At 59.9% G+C, this 16,957-nt stretch overlaps 1 protein-coding gene across 2 annotated transcripts in view; it reads left to right on the top strand.

Annotated features, from left to right (window-relative positions):
- The first annotated feature begins 815 nt into the window (after positions 1-815).
- The window catches only part of TESC (tescalcin), a 41,570-nt gene continuing 25,428 nt past the window's right edge, over positions 816-16,957 (top strand). For both annotated transcript variants that reach the window (XM_062182380.1, XM_062182379.1), the window contains exon 1: positions 816-1,014. In XM_062182380.1, the coding sequence (XP_062038364.1) occupies positions 957-1,014 (58 nt within the window). In that variant the 5' untranslated portion in view covers positions 816-956. The remainder of the gene's footprint in view (positions 1,015-16,957) is intronic.

Here is a 16,957-nt window from a genome sequence, read left to right as displayed (position 1 = left end):
GGACGGGAACTCGAGGCCCAACCGCAGCACTTAGCACTGAACCTGGCCCCCGGGCAGACACTGACGGTGGTGTCACCGAGCCTGGCTGAAAGTCGGGACTTTGAATGTGCGCCCTGACTCCCAGGCCTCCCTGCACATCAGCGCCTGCTTGCGAGGGTCAGCCACCTGCGGTAGTGTCCGGGCGACTCATTAACCTAAGTCCATGTCAAGGAGGTGGGATGGTGGTTAGACAGCTGGCAGGCCAGGCCAGCGTCACCCAGCCTGGATGCGGTCTAGAGGCGGCTTCCTCTCCAGCAGCTGGTGGGAGGAGCGGGTGTGTGTGGGGGGGAAGACCTTCACGTGGGCGTGCTCACCTGGGAAAGGTGCTGGGGAGGGGGATGGGGTCTTTCTCAGAATTGGCCAAACAGAGCAGGTGGCGCTCATTTGAATAGGATGGTTATTCCCAGTGCTTCCCATAGAGCTAACTAATGCGCGCAGACCCTCCTCCCTCCCCCGCTACCCCCCAGGGTTTTCCCTCCCAAGATCCGCGACGGGAGTGGGCGTGGATGCCGCGCGGGTCCGAGTCCTCCGACCCACGCCCAGCTTGGCTTGCACCTGCTTCTACCCAGAGCCGGCAGGGGCGCGGGAGGGGCGAGGCACGGCGCGCGTGCCCGCTGCCCCGGGCACCTGGGAAGGCAGCCGAGGGCTCCCGGGCCCCCTCCCCGAGGCTTCCGGCGCTCGGGGCGGGGCGCTGCCCACGCCCCGCAGTGCGCGAAGCCGGCGTGCGCTAGGACCGCGGCGCGCTCCCGCCGCCGCTATATGAGGCCGCGCTCGGGCCCCACGCGGAACCCGAGGCTCCGAGGCGTCCCCGGCTTCCCGACCCGCCGTGGACCCGAGGCCGGAGCGGCCGCTGCGCAGCCGAGACAGCCCGGGGCCTGCGAGGGACGCGCGCCCCGGGGGTCCCCGCCGCCGGCACCATGGGGGCTGCCCACTCCGCGTCCGAGGAGGTGCGGGAGCTCGAGGGCAAGACCGGCTGTGAGTACCCCGGGGGGGCGGCGCGGGGACCCCCGCTCGGCCGCCGCGCGGTGTGACCTTGGGCTGGTGGCTGGCCCTCTCTGCGCCTCAGTCTCCCCGTCTTTCGAATGGGTCCCCGCCGGCCACTTTGCGGGCTGCGGGCCGCTCAGCCCGGGAGTTGCCGGGGACTGCGGGGTGGGGAGGGGCAGGGCCCGGGCGGCCCCCGCGCGGGGCGGCACCCCGGGCCCGGAGAGCGAGCGCGGGGGCCGTGCTGCCGGAGCGCGCCGCGCACCTGCGAGTCGTTTGGGTTCGTGGCGCGCGGGGGCGGAAAGTTTTGAAATCGGCCGGGTCTGGGCGAGAGCCGGGCTCTGGCGCTCCCCGCCTGTGTGACCTTAGGCGGGAGGTTCGGGGTCTCTGCACTTCCCCTCGCCCTCCCGTCCGCGACGTGCTCTCGGGTGGGCCACCCCCCGCGGCTCTCCGGGGGCCCGCAGCGAGACAGCGCCCGCGGAGCACTTGGCGGGGCGCCCCGCGCCGCCCTCCGAGCTCGCCCGGACTCCCGGGACCGCACAGGCTGCTGCGCCCCGCATCCCGGCCGGGGCGGGGCGCCCGCAGGGAAGTGACGGCGGAAGCGCCTGGGCGCCCGAGTTCAGCCGGGCTGGGTTCTGCCCGGGGTCGGGGGGCGCTGCAGGCGGGGAGGGGGTGGGGACTGGAGGTCGGGGGTGTGGGCAGAGTGGCCTTGGCGAACCCTTGAACCCTGGCGGCTCCGCGGCGCGCGCCGTGTGACCTTGGGCTGGTCCCTGTACCTCTCTGCTCACTTTGGCTGTGGGTGCCGTGGGCGATGAGACGGGGAGCTGCACCCGGGGCGGGGCGGGCGCTGGCTCCCAGGGCGGAGGAGCGGCACCCCCGGGAGCGCTGAGCCCCCGCTCGGCACCTCTTTGCAGGGGTCTGGTGGGGAAAGGGCAGAAGGCCCGCAGTAGCCAGAGTGGGGGGGGGGGAGAGAGAGAAGGGGGGGCGGGGAACACGTGCACACGAACCCCGCTTCCCGGGATGTATTTTCCGTGCACAGATCTAGAACGGCCCCCAGCCTGCGGAGGGGAGCTGTGTTGTGGGTCTGTGGTTCGGTGCGCGTCTTGTTCCGTGAAAAGCGAGCGAGAGAGCGAGCAGCGTGGGCTCACCGCGTGCGTGGGGGTGGCTCCGCGAGGCTGGCAGCCGCGCACACCCTGGGTACTTGCCCAAGGGGTGAAGCCGCCGGGCGCCCCCACCGCCCGCCGCGTTGCTTGCATTTTGAGCCGCAGGAGCCGCAGACTTCGAGAAGTTCTGTGCCCCTGGATGTCCATGCAGAGGCTGCAGGAGCCAGGAGGGTGGCGGCCGCTGGCCGGGTGCTGCCCGGGTGCCTCCTGCTGCCCCCGGGGTGGCTGGGGAGGGCTCCCAGCTGCCGGGGTCGGCCAGGGGAATTCCACCTGCTGCTGGCTTTGACAGGGGCTGGGAGCACACGGGGCAGGGACCGTGTGGGTTTCCTGGGGCCGGCGTCCTGCGGGGATGGCAGAGGCTGGGCCTCTGCTCTGTGGCTTTCCTTCCCCTGCAGTGTGGCACTTGTGCCGGTCCAGTAAATATTGACCCACCCGGGGCTGGAGGTTCAGAAGTGACCCGCAGGGGCTGATGTTCTGAGGGGCGACACCTCGTCAGTGTCAGCCCATGAGTGCTCTGTGCTGTGGACGGAGTGTGGGGAGCAGGGAGGAAGTGAATTTCCTCAGGGTCCACCCGGAGGGCTTCTTGGAGGAGGCAGCCGTGATAGGGTCAAGGCAGGCAGGATTGCATTGGCGACAGGAAGTGAGGATTGTGGGAGACAGGACCGGGGCTCAGGTTGTGGCAATATCCTGCCCTCCTGGGTCTCACTAGGTGCACAGCGAGTCACGGGTGGGCCCTCAGTTGCCTTGACAGGAAATGGGCGCAGTAACGGGGAGTTAGGCTGGCGTGGAGGCCTCGGAGCAGAGCCGGGGAAGCTTGGGGTGCCGCTGGCCGCGTGCCCCGTGGCGTCTGGGATCCTTCCCGGCTGCGTGACCTCGGGGTGCCTGCTGTGGGGATGTGGTGTGGTTACGGTTGGCCGGGGGTGTCAGCCTGTGGATCCAGGAACAGGGCCATTCCTGTGCGTCCTTGGTAAGCGTCCCTAAGGAGGGTCCCTGCCCCGCAGGCCCCTCCCTGCGTACCCTGGGGGCAGCCTTCTCTGTGTTCTCAGGAGCATAGCCATTTCACAGATAAGACAACTGAGGCTGGGGGGGGTAGAGCCAGTGGGTGCGGCCTCACAGCCGGCGGGCACCCAGAGGAGCTGGGGCCTGTAGGATCCCCACCCCCGCTTTCTCCCAGTCCCTGCACCTCCGCTGTCTGGGAACCCAGGAGGGCTGGGCAAGCCTGCGGGTCATTCTCTGGTCCCCTGCCCGCAGCGCTGCCATCCTTACAATGGACGCAGTTCCGTGTTCCCCTGCAGGCCCCTCCTGAGGCCACCCCCTGACCCGGGTTAAGATTCCAGAAGTTTCCACGTAACCGGACTCCTTACAAAGCTGCCGGTGCTGCCCTGGCTGCCGGCCCCCAGCCTCCCGGGGCACATGCCCACGTCCAGGGCTCCGGCAGACTGGCCGGCCTCGTCCCCTGCCCCCCACTCCCTTGAACCCCTGCTCCCCGGGAACAGAGAGAACCTGTCCATCCCCACCATCTACTGGCCCACTCCCCAGATACCCACGACAGCCTAGGGCTGGGCCAGGCCCAAGCCAGGAGCCTTGGTCTCCACCTGGGCCCTCAGAGTGCTTGAGCCATCATGTGCCGCCTCCCTCCTTGTGAAACCAAACAGAGCCGGGGCTCAGACCAGGCGCTGTGATGGGGGGTATGGGCTTTCCAAGCGGGGTCTTAGCTGCTGTGCCAAACATCCCCCACCCCACAAAGCATTGCCCATGAGCTGCATCCCACGGCTGCCCTCGTCTGGGGCTGTGCAGCCCCTGTGCACCTGTGCCCCCCTCCACCCGTGCTGGGCCCCCCTGGCTTCAGCGTGGAGCCAGCCTCACCAGCCTCACCAGAAATAGGGCCGAGCAGCAGCTCGCCCACGCAGGGGCACCCCGGCCTGCTGCCCACTCCCTCCCCCTCGCCTGCTGGAGTCTCGCTGACTGATGGGAAGCCTAAATAACCGTCCCCAGGCGTGTTTGCTGAGCCAGGAAAGCGCACCCCACCGTGTGGTAAAATTCACGTTCACAACCGGAGCGTGGGCATCCTGCTGGCGGGCGTGCCGCTGTGTCTGAGCCTGCCTGTCCCACGCAGGCACGGGGCCGGGTGTGCAGTGGGCCCTGGAGGAAGGCGGGGCCTTGGGGATCACTTGCCAGTGGGTTCCCCTTGACTACTGCGCGGTGGCTGCACTTCCTGCCCCCCCATCTCCTCATCCACACCTGTTCCTGCAGTTTGAAAAAAATTAAGAAAAATGGCTTCAGGGAAAGGTGAAAGGTGAATCCCTCCCCCCACCCCGCCCCCTTCTGCAAAACCGTTCCAACAGGCAGGTCTGCGTCGAGGCGAGAAGCTTCCAGAAAGAGAAAAAATAATTTGCAGATGGAGCGCTCAGACTGGGGGGAGTAATGGCTCCTGTTTGTTGCCAAATGTGGAGCTGAGCCAGGCGGTTCCCCTGCAGGAGCTCCTGCAATGCTCCCAGGAGCGCTGCCTTTCCCATCTTACAGATGGGGAGACTGAGGCCCGAGAGATGAGGGGACTTGTCCAAGGCCACAGGCTAATGGTGGGAAGTAGCCGGGGTTCTGTGCATGCGTGGTCTCATCCAAGCCTCCCACTGTGTGTGGGGAGGTAGAGGGGGAGAGGCCAAGGGAGGGTGGGTAGCTGGGATGGCTGGGGGGTTGGCCTGAGTCTGCGTGGGATTCCCAGTCATGGGCAGAGCGCCTACAGGCCTGAGTCTGTGTGTGGGATTCCTGGTCGTTTGCAGAGCTCAGCCTGGGCCATCTCGCAGGCCCTGGAGACCAGGGTTCCGAAAGCTTGGGCTGGAGCGGGTGGCAGGGCGGATGCTCTGCTGGGGACAAGGACTGGCTGGCCGGCCGGCCCCTCGCTGCAGTGCTGTCCCGCAAAGCAGGAAGGGCGAAAGAGCCAGCTGGCTGGACCTGCCGGCTCCCTCCTGTTCCCCTGCAGCGGCTGTGGCCTCCCACGTCCCCACCCACACCTTTTAACCTGAGAGGCAGAGAGACAGACCCCAGGCCCAGAGAGAGCTCCCATGCGCTGCTTCGCTCCCCACATGCCCACCGCTGGGCCTGACAGAAGCCAGGAGCTGGAAAAACTATCCAGGTCTCCCACGTGGGTGGCAGGGGACCAAGCACTTGAGGGCAGGCCTGTCATTGTCGCCAACTCGCGGATGACAGCAAGGGTCACTCAGACGCCGAGTGTGGAACCAGAATGCAAAGACCAGACCTGCCAGTGAGGTTTTCAAGTGCGGAGAGCCCAGAACTGTCACACGGCACCGATGGAGGGGGCGAGAGGCTGAGCCTGTTATCTGGGTGAGGTCGTGGCGCCCCAGGGTGTCATTTGGGATGTTGTGCAGCTTGTAGATAAAGTGGGGTCTGCAGGCAGAGAGTGTTGGTTCAAGGTGATGTAGAAAGTTCTAGAACTTGCCCTGGGATGCGCACGCTCTGTGGGAGGCTGTGTCGGGGGCGGGGGGAGCATGACTGGGAGGAAGAGGCAGGGATGTGCCACTGCCCCCGCGTCCCCCAGGGCCTTGGGAGGGCTCCCATCTGCCCTAGAAAGGTCTGTGAATGAAGGCGGGCGGCGGCACTGCACTCCCGGCCTCCCCAGCTCCGTGGCTTGGTTGTGATTGGATGCTGTCACATCCATCGTCTTGGTTCCCCAGCCCTGACACTGGCCAGGGCTGTGGTTGTGAGTCTGGGGTCCCCAGAAAGCAGCAAGGACTTGAAGCAGTGCCCAGCGCTACCCACACGACGCCTCACATGTTGTCGAGGGGGTGCGTTGGTGTCTGCCACCCCCAGCGGGGAGGCAGGTGCAGGAGCTCCGGAGCGCCCACCGCCTTGGAAAGGGGACAGGGCGCCTCCTGCCCACGCCGGTGGGGCTGTGTGAGATGGGGGGGACGGGCAGGGAGGTGCCCGGCCGCCCCGGGCCTGCCAGCCAGCCGGCCGCCTGCTCTACCTTAATTACTGGTTCAGAAAGCAGAAGGTCACCTTAAGCACTAGGACAGGAAGGCTCTTTGTTGTCCCCACGGGGTGACCTTTGCAGAGCTTCTGGTCTGGGCACAGCTCCCTGGGAGGTGAGGAGAGGGCTCGGGAGACATCAGCACTGAGGTTTGGGGCCAGGTCACAGGCAGCGGCTGGAAGGAGGAGGCGGCTTACTCCCGAGGGTGGCCTGGCTGGACAACCTGCCCCGTGTGCTGACGTTGGCAGGGGTCCCCAAGCCCCCTGAGCACTGGTGCCGGAACCCCCTAACCACAGACCCCTGAGTGAGTGCCCAGCCCTTCCCAGGCCTCGCCTGCCCAGCGGGTCTAAGGCCTCGCCCTCGCCTGTGTCCCTGGGGCCTCACAGTGTCAGGCAGCCTGGCTTTGGTCCTTAGCAGGTGCACTTGATGTGGCTCTGCCTCTTAGTGTCCAGGCCAGGGAGTCTGCCTCCCTGAGCCTTGCTTTCCCCATCTGTAAGATGGGCCCTGAAGTAGATGCTGTGACGCGTTTGTGGTGAGGATTGAGAGTGGGTAAAGCGCTTAACGCAGTGTAAGTGCTCAGTGGCGGTTGGCAGGAGTCGGAGTTACACAGAGAAGGAGAGACAGAGGTCTTCCATCCGCTGGTTCACTCCCAGATGGCTGCCATGGCCTGGGTTGGGCCAGGCTGAAGCCGGGGCCAGGAGTTTCTTCTGGGTCTCCCACATGAGCGCAGGGTCCAGCCACCTGGGCCGTTTTCCGCTGCCTTTCGCCGGCAGTTAGCATGGAGCTGGATAGGAAGTGGAGCAGCCGGGACGTGAACCCATAGCCCTATGGGATGCCAGCACTGCAGGCGGCGGCTTTACCTGCTGCACAACTACACAGGCCCTGAACTAATTGTTTTGTTTGGAAACCTTTCAAAGGCCGGTCGCTTAACTCCTGCGTAAGGACTTCCTAAGACTTTGTGTAGTAATTCATTCCATTTTTGATGAGCCTATAGGTCTTTAAGATTCATTTATTGTATTTGAAAGGCAGAATTACACAGATCTAACATCTTCACAGGCCACGGTAGACAGGCCTGGGTCAGGCTGAAGCCCCGAACCACAGCAGGGTCTCCTGTGTGGGTGGCAGGGGCTCCAGGACTTGGGCCACCTGCTGCTGCTTTCCCAGGCACCTTAGCAGGGAGCTGGATCCGGGAGTGGAGCAGCCGGAGCCTGAACTGCTGCTCGGGTGGAATGCCATGGTGGCAGCGTAACCCGTTGTGCCACAACGCCTGCCCCAAGTCTGCCACGGGCTCAGCTGCTTCCCCTGCACCCTGCCACCTCCCTTAGCTGCCTGGTGGTTTCTGGGATGGTAGAAAAACAGTTCTTGTCCGTTTTACACACAGGGAGCTGTCTTTGCTGTTGCAGCTTCTCATAGGGGTTCAAGCTCACACAGGTTCAAGGCCACTGCCACTCCTCAGCCTCCACCTTAGCTCCCAGAGCCCAGGACATTCGATGCCCCTAGACCCCTTTCTTTTCTTTGTTTTTCTTTTTTTAAAATATTTATATTTTGAAAGAGTTATAGAGAGGCAGAGGTAGAGAGAGACCGAGCGGTCTTCCATCTGCTGGTTCACCCCCCTAAATGCCTGCAACGGCCAGAGCTGGGCTGATCCAAAGCCAGGAGCTTCCTCCAGGTCTTACACGCAGGGGCAGGGGCCCAAACACCTGGGCTATCTTCTGCTTTCCCAGGCCATAGCAGGGAGCTGGATCAGAAGTGGAGCAGCCAGGACTCGAACCAGCACCCATGTGGGATTGCAGAAGGGGGGCTTTAGCCTGCTGTGTCGCAGCGGCGGCCCTGGGGCCCCTCTCACAGCATCTGCCATGCACCCTGCTGAGTCCCAGTTCCCCCTTGGTTCTGGCTCCTGGGGGTTCCCCTTCCTTGGAAGCTTCGCCGTGTATTAAACTTTTCCTGGTTTGGAGCGTTGGTTCCTGAGCTGGCAGGCAAAGGCAGACTGAGTGCACGTAGCAGGAACTGCACTTCTTATCTGAATGCCCCACAGTGACAGGCCCTCGACCTTCAGATAGCCATCTCTGCTGGTTTGCCCTCAGAATTAATCTGCAGCTGAGGGTAGTTCTAGAAGGATGTGGGAGCTCTGAAGGACGCCCCTTCTCCAAGTCTCTGTTGATTCCCTGTTGCTTTTTTCCTTTCTGTGTCTTTACACCTTTCATTGAAATGGAGACATCTGTGTCTGTGTTTTGAGAGGCAGAGAGGCCGGCGCCGTGGCTCACTAGGCTAATCCTCCACCTGCGGCGCCGGCACACCGGGTTCTAGTCCCGGTTGGGGCGCCGGATTCTGTCCCCGTTGCTCCTCTTCCAGTCCAGCTCTCTGCTATGGCCCGGGAAGGCAGTGGAGGATGGCCCAAGTGCTTGGGCCCCTGCACCCGCATGGGAGACCAGGAGGAAGCACCTGGCTCCTGGCTTTGGATCAGCGTGGTGCGCCGGCCGTAGCAGCCATTTGGGGGGGTGAACCAATGGAAGGAAGACCTTTCTGTCTCTCTCTGTCAAAAAAAAAAAAAAAAAAAAAAAAAGAGGCAGAGTCACAGGCTCCCATCCACTGGGTGTACAACAGCTGAGGCTGGGTCAAACTCAGTCCAGGTCTCCCACGCGGGTGATGGGGACCCAGTCACTTGAGCCATCACCTGTCTCCCGGGATGCACATTAGCAGGGAGCCGGAGCCGGGAGCCGGAGCCTGCGGTTGAACCCAGGTTCTCCAGTGTGGGGCCTGGGTGTCTATCTGGTGCCTTCTCTGTTGGGCCAGGCTCCTGCTTCTGCCTTCTTGAATCGCGTGAATGCTGTGTGTGCTTCATCACCTCCCAGTGTACAAACACTCATGAGAACAGAGTCTAGCGTCATCGGCCCAGGTCCCAGTCCTGCCTCCTGTAACGGCGTGACCTTTGGTGGGCGACTGATCTTTCCCCAGACTCTACTTCCTGGTAAACGGGTGTGCTAAGCACCCTGGGAGGCAGGCGGTGTTAGCCAGGGGCTCGGCTCCGAGTCGGCGCTCACACGCGCGGGTGTCGTCCCTGCTGCACGGCAGATGGCGAAGAACAGAGCCTCCCTGTGGGAAGGGGAGCGTGGGTGAGCGAAGCCCACGCTGTGGTGTTGGGCTCCTGCCCGCCCACTCTGCCCGCGTTCCTAGCTGCCTCGTTGCTCACGAGGAGCCTTCACTGGGAAACTTGAGAGTCTGTGGGAAACTGGAACTCAAAGATAAGTTTATTTTGGTGCCCAAAAGAAAAAAAAAAAATCCAGGCGCATAAGGGGCTTTGACAAGTTCATGGAAAAAAACATGTTATGAAAAAACTATTCCTGGCTTCCATGATGCTTGTGCCAAAATAAATGTATCTTTCGGTCCACGGCCTGCGAACTCTCTGGTATTTGAAAGTGAAGTGCACTCGCTGTGACCCAGCCTCCCCGCAAGTCCTGAACACTGGAGGATCCCACACCGGTGCTAAGCAGCTCCTTGGCACCTGAGATTAAAATAAATGCCACCTCCGTGCTGACGGGGCCCAGGCAGCTGTTCCTGGGCGTTCCTCGGGGTTTGCACTGACGACGCGGGTTCAATTTTCTGCTTGAAGTCGCAGCTCCTCACTGCAGAGCAGGGTGGGGTTCAGAACTTCCACCCAGTTGCATCCCTTCATTTGTTGTAAAATCCTGCGGCTGGGCTTGGTCTTTGATGTGTGCACATTGGTCAAGGTGAAGGGAAGAAGCCAGCAGCTGGAGACACGACACGTTCTGCACCTGCCAGGCGTGAGGGCAGGCCCAGGCGGGCTGGCCCCTGGGAGCCATGGAGCCCAGTCCCTGTCTGTCCCCCCACCCTGGAGCCTGAGATTAGTCACTGCTTTGGCGCTAGCCCAGGTGGCACACAACAAGTCGATACCTCCCTCCTGAGCCTGGAGCCAGCTGCACAGCCCAGATGGCATCATGGGATTGCTTTGGGACATCATGGTCAGAGCCACGGGCAACCCCAGCGCCTCACGAGGCTCCCAGCAGATGCAGGCTGAGTGTTTATGTGATTCATTTTTTAAAATATTTTATTTATTTTTATAGAAAGCTTTAATAAATTAATTTTTTTTTATTTTTGACAGGCAGAGTGGACAGTGAGAGAGAGACAGAGAGAAAGGTCTTCCTTTTGCCGTTGGTTCACCCTCCAATGGCCGCCGCGGTAGCGTGCTGCGGCCGGCGCACCGCGCTGATCCGATGGCAGGAGCCAGGTGCTTATCCTGGTCTCCCATGGGGTGCAGGGCCCAAGCACTTGGGCCATCCTCCACTGCACTCCCTGGCCACAGCAGAGAGCTGGCCTGGAAGAGGGGCAACCGGGACAGGATCGGTGCCCCGACTGGGACTAGAACCCGGTGTGCCGGCGCCGCAAGGCGGAGGATTAGCCTGTTGAGCCACGGCGCCGGCCAATAAATTAAATTTTATAAATAAAACTTTTGGATTATAGTGGTTCTTCCCCTCCATGCCCCCCCTCTTACCCACAAACCATCTCACCTTCTACTCCCTCTCCCATCCCATTCTTCATTAAGATTCATTTTTAATTATCTTTATATACAGAAAATCAACTCTGTACTAAGTAAAGATTTCAACAGTTTGCACCCACACAGTATGAAGTACTGTTTGAAGACTAGTTTTCCCATTAATTCCCATAGTACAACACATTAAAGACAGAGGTCCTCATGGGGAGCAAGTGCACAGTGACCCCTGTTGTTGATTCAACAATTGACACTCTTATTTATGAGGTCAGTGATCACCTGAGGCTCTTTTCATGAGCTGCCAAGGCTATGGAAGCCTCTTGAGTTCACAAACTCCAACCTTATTTAGACAAGGCCATAGTTAAAGTGGAAGTTCTCTCCTCCCTTCAGAGAAAGGTACCTCTTTATGTAAAGATGGCCCCTTCTTTCCACTGGGATCTCACTGTGATTCATTTTTAACATTGGGATAAAATTGACCATTTTAAACCATACAGCTTGCGGGTGGGCGTCTGGCAGCACAGTTAGGACACCATTTGGGATGTCCACGTCCCGCTATAGAACACCCAGGTTCGGCCTGCACCACGGCTCAATAGGCTAATCCTCTGCCTGCGGCGCCGGCACACCAGGTTCTAGTCCCGGTTGGGGCACCGGATTCTATCCCGGTTGCCCCTCTTCCAGGCCAGCTTTCTGCTGTGGCCCTGGAGTGCAGTGGAGGATGGCCCAAGTGCTTGGGCCCTGCACCCGCATGGGAGACCAGGAGGAAGCACCTGGCTCCTGCCTTTGGATCAATGTGGTGCGCCGGCCGCGGCGGCCATTGGAGGGTGAAGGAAGACCTTTCTCTCTGCTTCTCTCTCACTGTCCACTCTGCCTGTCAAAAACAAACAAACAAAACACCCAGGTTCTACTTCCTCTCCATTGCTGATTCCAGCTGCCTGCCACTGTGCCCCCTGGGAGGCTCACAATGTTGGGATGGAGTTCCCAGCCCTGGCAATGTGGGCATTTGGGGAGTGAACCAGCGGATGGGAGGTCTCTGTGTGTCTGCCTTCCATATAGATAAAAAAAAATTTTAAGTGTTCTGTTCAGTGGCATCGAGTACATTTGCAGTGTCGTACCAGTGTCACCACATCTATTTCCAGGACATCCTCATCACCCTGGAAAGAACCCCCATTGGCAGTCACTCTTCGTCCCTTCCTGCCCCAAACCCTGGCATCCCCGAGTCCACTTCTCTCGTCCCTGTGCATTTGCCTGTTCAGGGTGTTTCTCACGATTGGAAGGTAGACCAGGTGGCCTGTGTGCCTGCCATCCTTTGGTGGGCATTGTGTGTTCCAGTGGTGTCCGTGTGACATCCCTTGTTGGAACCATGTGTCTTCTCATTGCTGAGTAACGCTTCATTGTGTACATCCACTGGCTGTGTTGCTGTCGGCTCTGGTGACTGAATCGTGTCTGTGTGAGTTTGTGTCTTCTCACATGCACACCCTTGGAGGGAGGGGCTGTCCTTGTCTCTGTATTTCCGAGGAGGGAGCCGGCTTGGATTTCGGCGGCTTGCTCGGTTTAATAGGGCGTGAAGCTGGGGATCCAACCAGCATCTTGTTCTCTTTAAACAACAACAAAAATGTTTTTAACTATGAGACAGAGATCTTCCATCCACTGGTTCATTCCGCAAATGCTCATGATGGCCAGGGCTGGACCAGGGCTGGAACCGGGAACTGTGTCTGGGTCTCCCGTGTGGGTGGCAGGGACCCAACTATTAGCCATCCCCTGCTGCCTCCCGAGATACCCACCAGCAGGAAGCTGGACTTGGAAGCCAAGCCAGGACTTGAATCAGGTGCTCCAACAGGAAATATGGATGTCCCAAGTGTTGTCCTCACCGCTGGCCAGACGTCCACTGCACACGGGCTCCTCTCGGCAGTGACATTGTGACCGAGCCTCCCTCTCTGGCCTGGCTCACCTCTGCGTCCTGGGACTTCCACCCTGTCTCAGTTGGGTCCTGACCAGTCCACAGAGAGCTTGGGTGGCCTTGGAAGCCACCGACCCCTTCCTGATGGTGCCCCTTGGTGTCCCGGGGCCCATGTCTGGGCTGACACAGCTGGTGGAGACAGCAGGCGGTGGGGCAGCTTGGAGCCCTGGAGACAGCAGCCAGCAGGCTTCCCACCGTCCTCACTGCTGCCCCCTGGGCTGAGCCCCTCCACCTCCTGCTCACCTGGGTGCTGCACCTGTCGCCTCTCGCAGACTCCCAGTGACATCATCCATGTCCCCTTCCATCTGTTGCCAGGCGCTTAGCTTTTGTTCCTGGCTGGCATCCTCAGGAGAGCCTGGATGAAGCCCAGGGACCCTGGCTGTGGGGATGATGGCCTCTGCCTACCCCTGCCTGCCTTCTCCCTCGCCCCCTTCCCACCTGCACTGAAGTCCCCGGGGCTTCCTGCTCCCTGCTCACTGCCTCTGCCAGCTCTGCTTGCTCTGCTCTCCCTGCCCACCCTCTGGCCCTGGGACCTCGCTGGGTGACGCCTGCCACTCCCATCCCCGTGGACTGGAAGCTCTCTCCCCGGCCCAGTGCTCCTCGGCCAGTGGACAGGGTGTTTGTCAGCCGAGGCCCCAGGGAGGGGATGAGCCTTCCTGGGCTGGGACAGGGCCTTGGTTTCAGTGGCTCTGTCACCTCCAAGGTTGAACAGCTTTTACATTGAGCTCTCATTCCCGTCCCATGAAGCTTGGTGGCCTTTAGTGTATTTGCAGAGTTGTGCAAAGGTCACCACTAATCCTAGAACATCTTATCACCCCCAGAAGAACATGTGTAAGCTGTCGCATCCTGTTCGCCCCGCGTCTGGCAGCCCCTGGCAACCACCGCTCCCTCTCTGTCCCTGGGGCCTTGCCAGCTCCTGCCTCTTCCTATGAGTGGCTCCCCTAACAGGTGGCCCCAGGTCTGGCGTCTTCACCCCGCGTGATGAGTTCAGGGTCCAGCCATACTGCACAAGGATCAGAGCTGTGTTCATTCTCCCCCTTGAGCGGGAGCATCACGGGGTGGACAGAGCGCACTGTCCTTATCTACCCACCCGACAGCCCTCGTGACAGCCGCCATGATGCAGGCTTCGGCCGCAAGTTCCATTCATCTTAGTCTGAGCTTTGGAGTGAGGTCGCTGGGCCACGTGACCTTTGCCTGATGGACTGCCCTCTTGCTTTCCCATGGGCCCTGCCCTGTTTGCGCACCCCCGATGGCCATGTGCGAGTTCCAGCGGCTCCACATCCTCACCAGCACCTGCTCTTCATTGTAGTCATTGAAGTTAAAAACACTTTTTAAACTCTCACTTATTTGAAAGGCAGAGTAGCAGAGAGGAGAGACACACAGCGAGGGGTCTTCCGTCTGCTGGTTTGCTCCCCAAATGCTTGCAGCTGCCATGGCTGGCCAGGCAGGAGCCGGGAGCTCCATCCAAGTCTCCCTGTGAGCAGCAGGGGTTCAGCCAGTTGAGCCATCACCGCCACCTCCCAGGACCTGCATCGGCAGGAATTGAACCCAGGCACGCTGATGTGGGTGTCTTAACTGGCAACCTGAATTTATCTTTTAAGATCTACTTTATTTATTTGAAAGGCAGAGTTACAGAGAGGGAGAGGGGGAGGGAAAAAGATCTTCCATCCACTGGTTCACTCCCCATTTGGCCATCATGGCCAGAGCTGCACCAATCCAAAGCCAGAAGCTAAGAGCTTCTTCTGGGTCTCTCACATAGGTGCAGGGGCCCAAGGACTTGGGCCATCTTCTACTGCTTTCTCAGGCCATAGCAGAGAGCTGGATCAGAAGTGGAGCAGCCGGGACTCGAATTAGCACCCATATGGGATGCCGGCACTGCAGGCAGTGACTTTATCCACTGTGCCACAGCGCCGGCCCCTTTCTTCTTTTTTGTTTGAAAGGCAGACAGAGAAACAAATCTTTCATTTGTGATTCACTCCCCCAAGGCCTGCAACAGCTGGGATTGGGCCGGGTTCAAGCAGGAGCTCCATCCAGGTCTCCCCTGTGGGTGGCAGGGACCCAAGCTGCTGATCCGTCACCTGTGCCTCCCAGGGTGCATTAGCAGGAGGCTGTGTGGAGCGGAGTAGCCAGGACTCCAGCCAGGCACTCTGATAGAAGCTGCAGATACCCCAAGTGGCAGCGGAGCTGTGGCGCCATGCCCACCCTGAACCAGCACCTTTAAGGGTGAACAAACAGCTGCCCCCCACGGTGTTTTGAGGATTTTTAAGGCCCCGTAGCACCCTGATTTCAGCACATGCCAGGGTTAACTGGACCGGCTTCCTGTGACTCAGCATCTTCCCCATAGGTTTTATTTTATTATTTTTTAAAAGATTTATTTTTCACTTGAGAGTGAGAGTTACACATAGAGATGAGAGGCAAAGAGAAAGAGAGGTCTTCCATCTGCTGGTTCACTCCCCAGATGTGCACAACAGCTGGAACTGCGCCAATCCAGAGCCAGGAGCTTCTTCTGGGTCTCCCACATGGGTGCAGGGGCCCAAGGACTTGGGCCATCTTCTACTGCTTTCCCAGGCCTTAGCAGAGAGCCGGATGGGAAGAGGAGCAGCCGGGACTAGAATGGCGCCCATATGGGATGCCGCCTCTTCAGGCCAGGGCATTAACCCTCTGCGTCACAGTGCCAGTACCCCCCCCCCCCCCCCCGCAATAGGTTTTAAACTGTTCTAAGCAGGCGACAACATTTACTCTGACCTGTTTATCTTTGTACCTTCGTCTCTCTCTCTCTCTCTTTTTTTTTAAGATTTATTTATTTATTTGAAAGTCAGAGTTCTACAGAGAGTGAGGTCTTCCATCTGCTGGTTTACTCCCCAATTGGCTGCAACAGCCAGGGCTGCACCAATCCAAAACCAAGAGCTTCTTCCAGGTCTCCCACGTGGGTGCAGGGGCCCAAGGACTTGGGCCATCTTCCACTGCTTTCCCAGGCCACAGCAGAGAGCTGGATCAGAAGAGGAGCAGCTGGGACTAGAACCGGCGCCCACATGGGATACCGACACTACAGATAGCGTCTTTACCGATTACGCCACAGCGCTGGCCCTGTACCTTCATCTTAATTATTCCGAATTCATTCCTGGAAATTGGGTTGCCCAAAACTGTACAAGACAAGCATGCAAAGCAGTGTTGTCTGCCTTCCCTGTTAGCAATGTAATTCTAAGTTCTCTAGTAGCCACCAGGAAAAGTGAACAGGTGAGTTAATTGTACTAGTATTTTTTATTTAGCCCATCTATCTAAAATATTTTTGTTTCAACATAGAACCCAAATAAAGTATTGAGGGGCTGGCGCCGTGGCATAGCGGGTAAAGCTGCCTACTGCAGTGTCAGCATCCCATTTGGGTGCCGGTTTGAGTCCCAGCTGCTCCACTTCTGATCCAGCTCTCTGCCATGGCCTGGGAAAGCAGTAGGACATGGCCCAAGTCCTTGGGCCCCTGCACCCATGTGGGAGACCCAGAAGAAGCTCCTGGCTCCGGATCCGCCCAGCCCCAGCCATTGTGGCCATTTGGAGAGAGAACCAGCCGATGGAAGACCCCTTTCTCTGTCTGTCTCTGTCTCTGCCTGTGTTTCTATGTAACTCTGCCTTTCAAAGAAATAAATCTTAAAAAAACATATTGCAACATCCGCATTCTTTGTTGCAGCAAGTCCTTGTGAGCCAGGTGTGCCCTCAGCACACCTCCTTTTGTACTTGCCACCTCGCACAGGTTGAGGGGCTGCGTGTGGCTGGTGACTTCCGTGTTGGCCAGCACAGGTGTATCCTCTCTTGTGGACGCTGTTGGGACCAGGTGACGTGTCACCCCCATCTGCCCCACTGAAAGTTGGTCCCAGTAAACTCCCAGCAGCCACGCGGAAGGTGCGCGTCTCGCTCAGGTTGAAATCTAAAGCTGGAAAATGCGGTCTGAGCTGCCGGGAACCGGAGCCTGTTTCTGTCCATCGTCCCCATGGCAACAGTGACCTCACGGGGGCCTGGGGAAGTCTCGGAGGTGAGCAGTGAGGAAACAGGAGATGCTTCTGCCCCAGGAGCCCTGCAGGGGTGGGATGGGGCCCCTTCCATGACGTCATCCCTGCGGGGAGCGGTGGGGGGTGGGCCCAGGGGAGAGAAATGGAAGAGGCAGATCAGCTCCCCAGTCACTTCTCGACCTTTGGCTAAGGTCACCTGTAAACCGGCTCCCCCCGCCAGGGTCTGGGTGTTTGGAGAGTCGGCCCCTGAGCCCCCGACACCATTCTTTCCCCAGGTTACTGTGGCATAGGAGCGTCTCCTTGCCTCTGGTGCTTTGGCTT

The sequence above is a fragment of the Lepus europaeus genome, chromosome 23 (genome assembly GCF_033115175.1).
Source record: "Lepus europaeus isolate LE1 chromosome 23, mLepTim1.pri, whole genome shotgun sequence".
Classification (NCBI taxonomy): Eukaryota; Metazoa; Chordata; class Mammalia; order Lagomorpha; family Leporidae; genus Lepus; species Lepus europaeus.
Note: the sequence above shows the minus strand (reverse complement) of the source record. Positions and strands in the feature narration are given on the sequence as shown.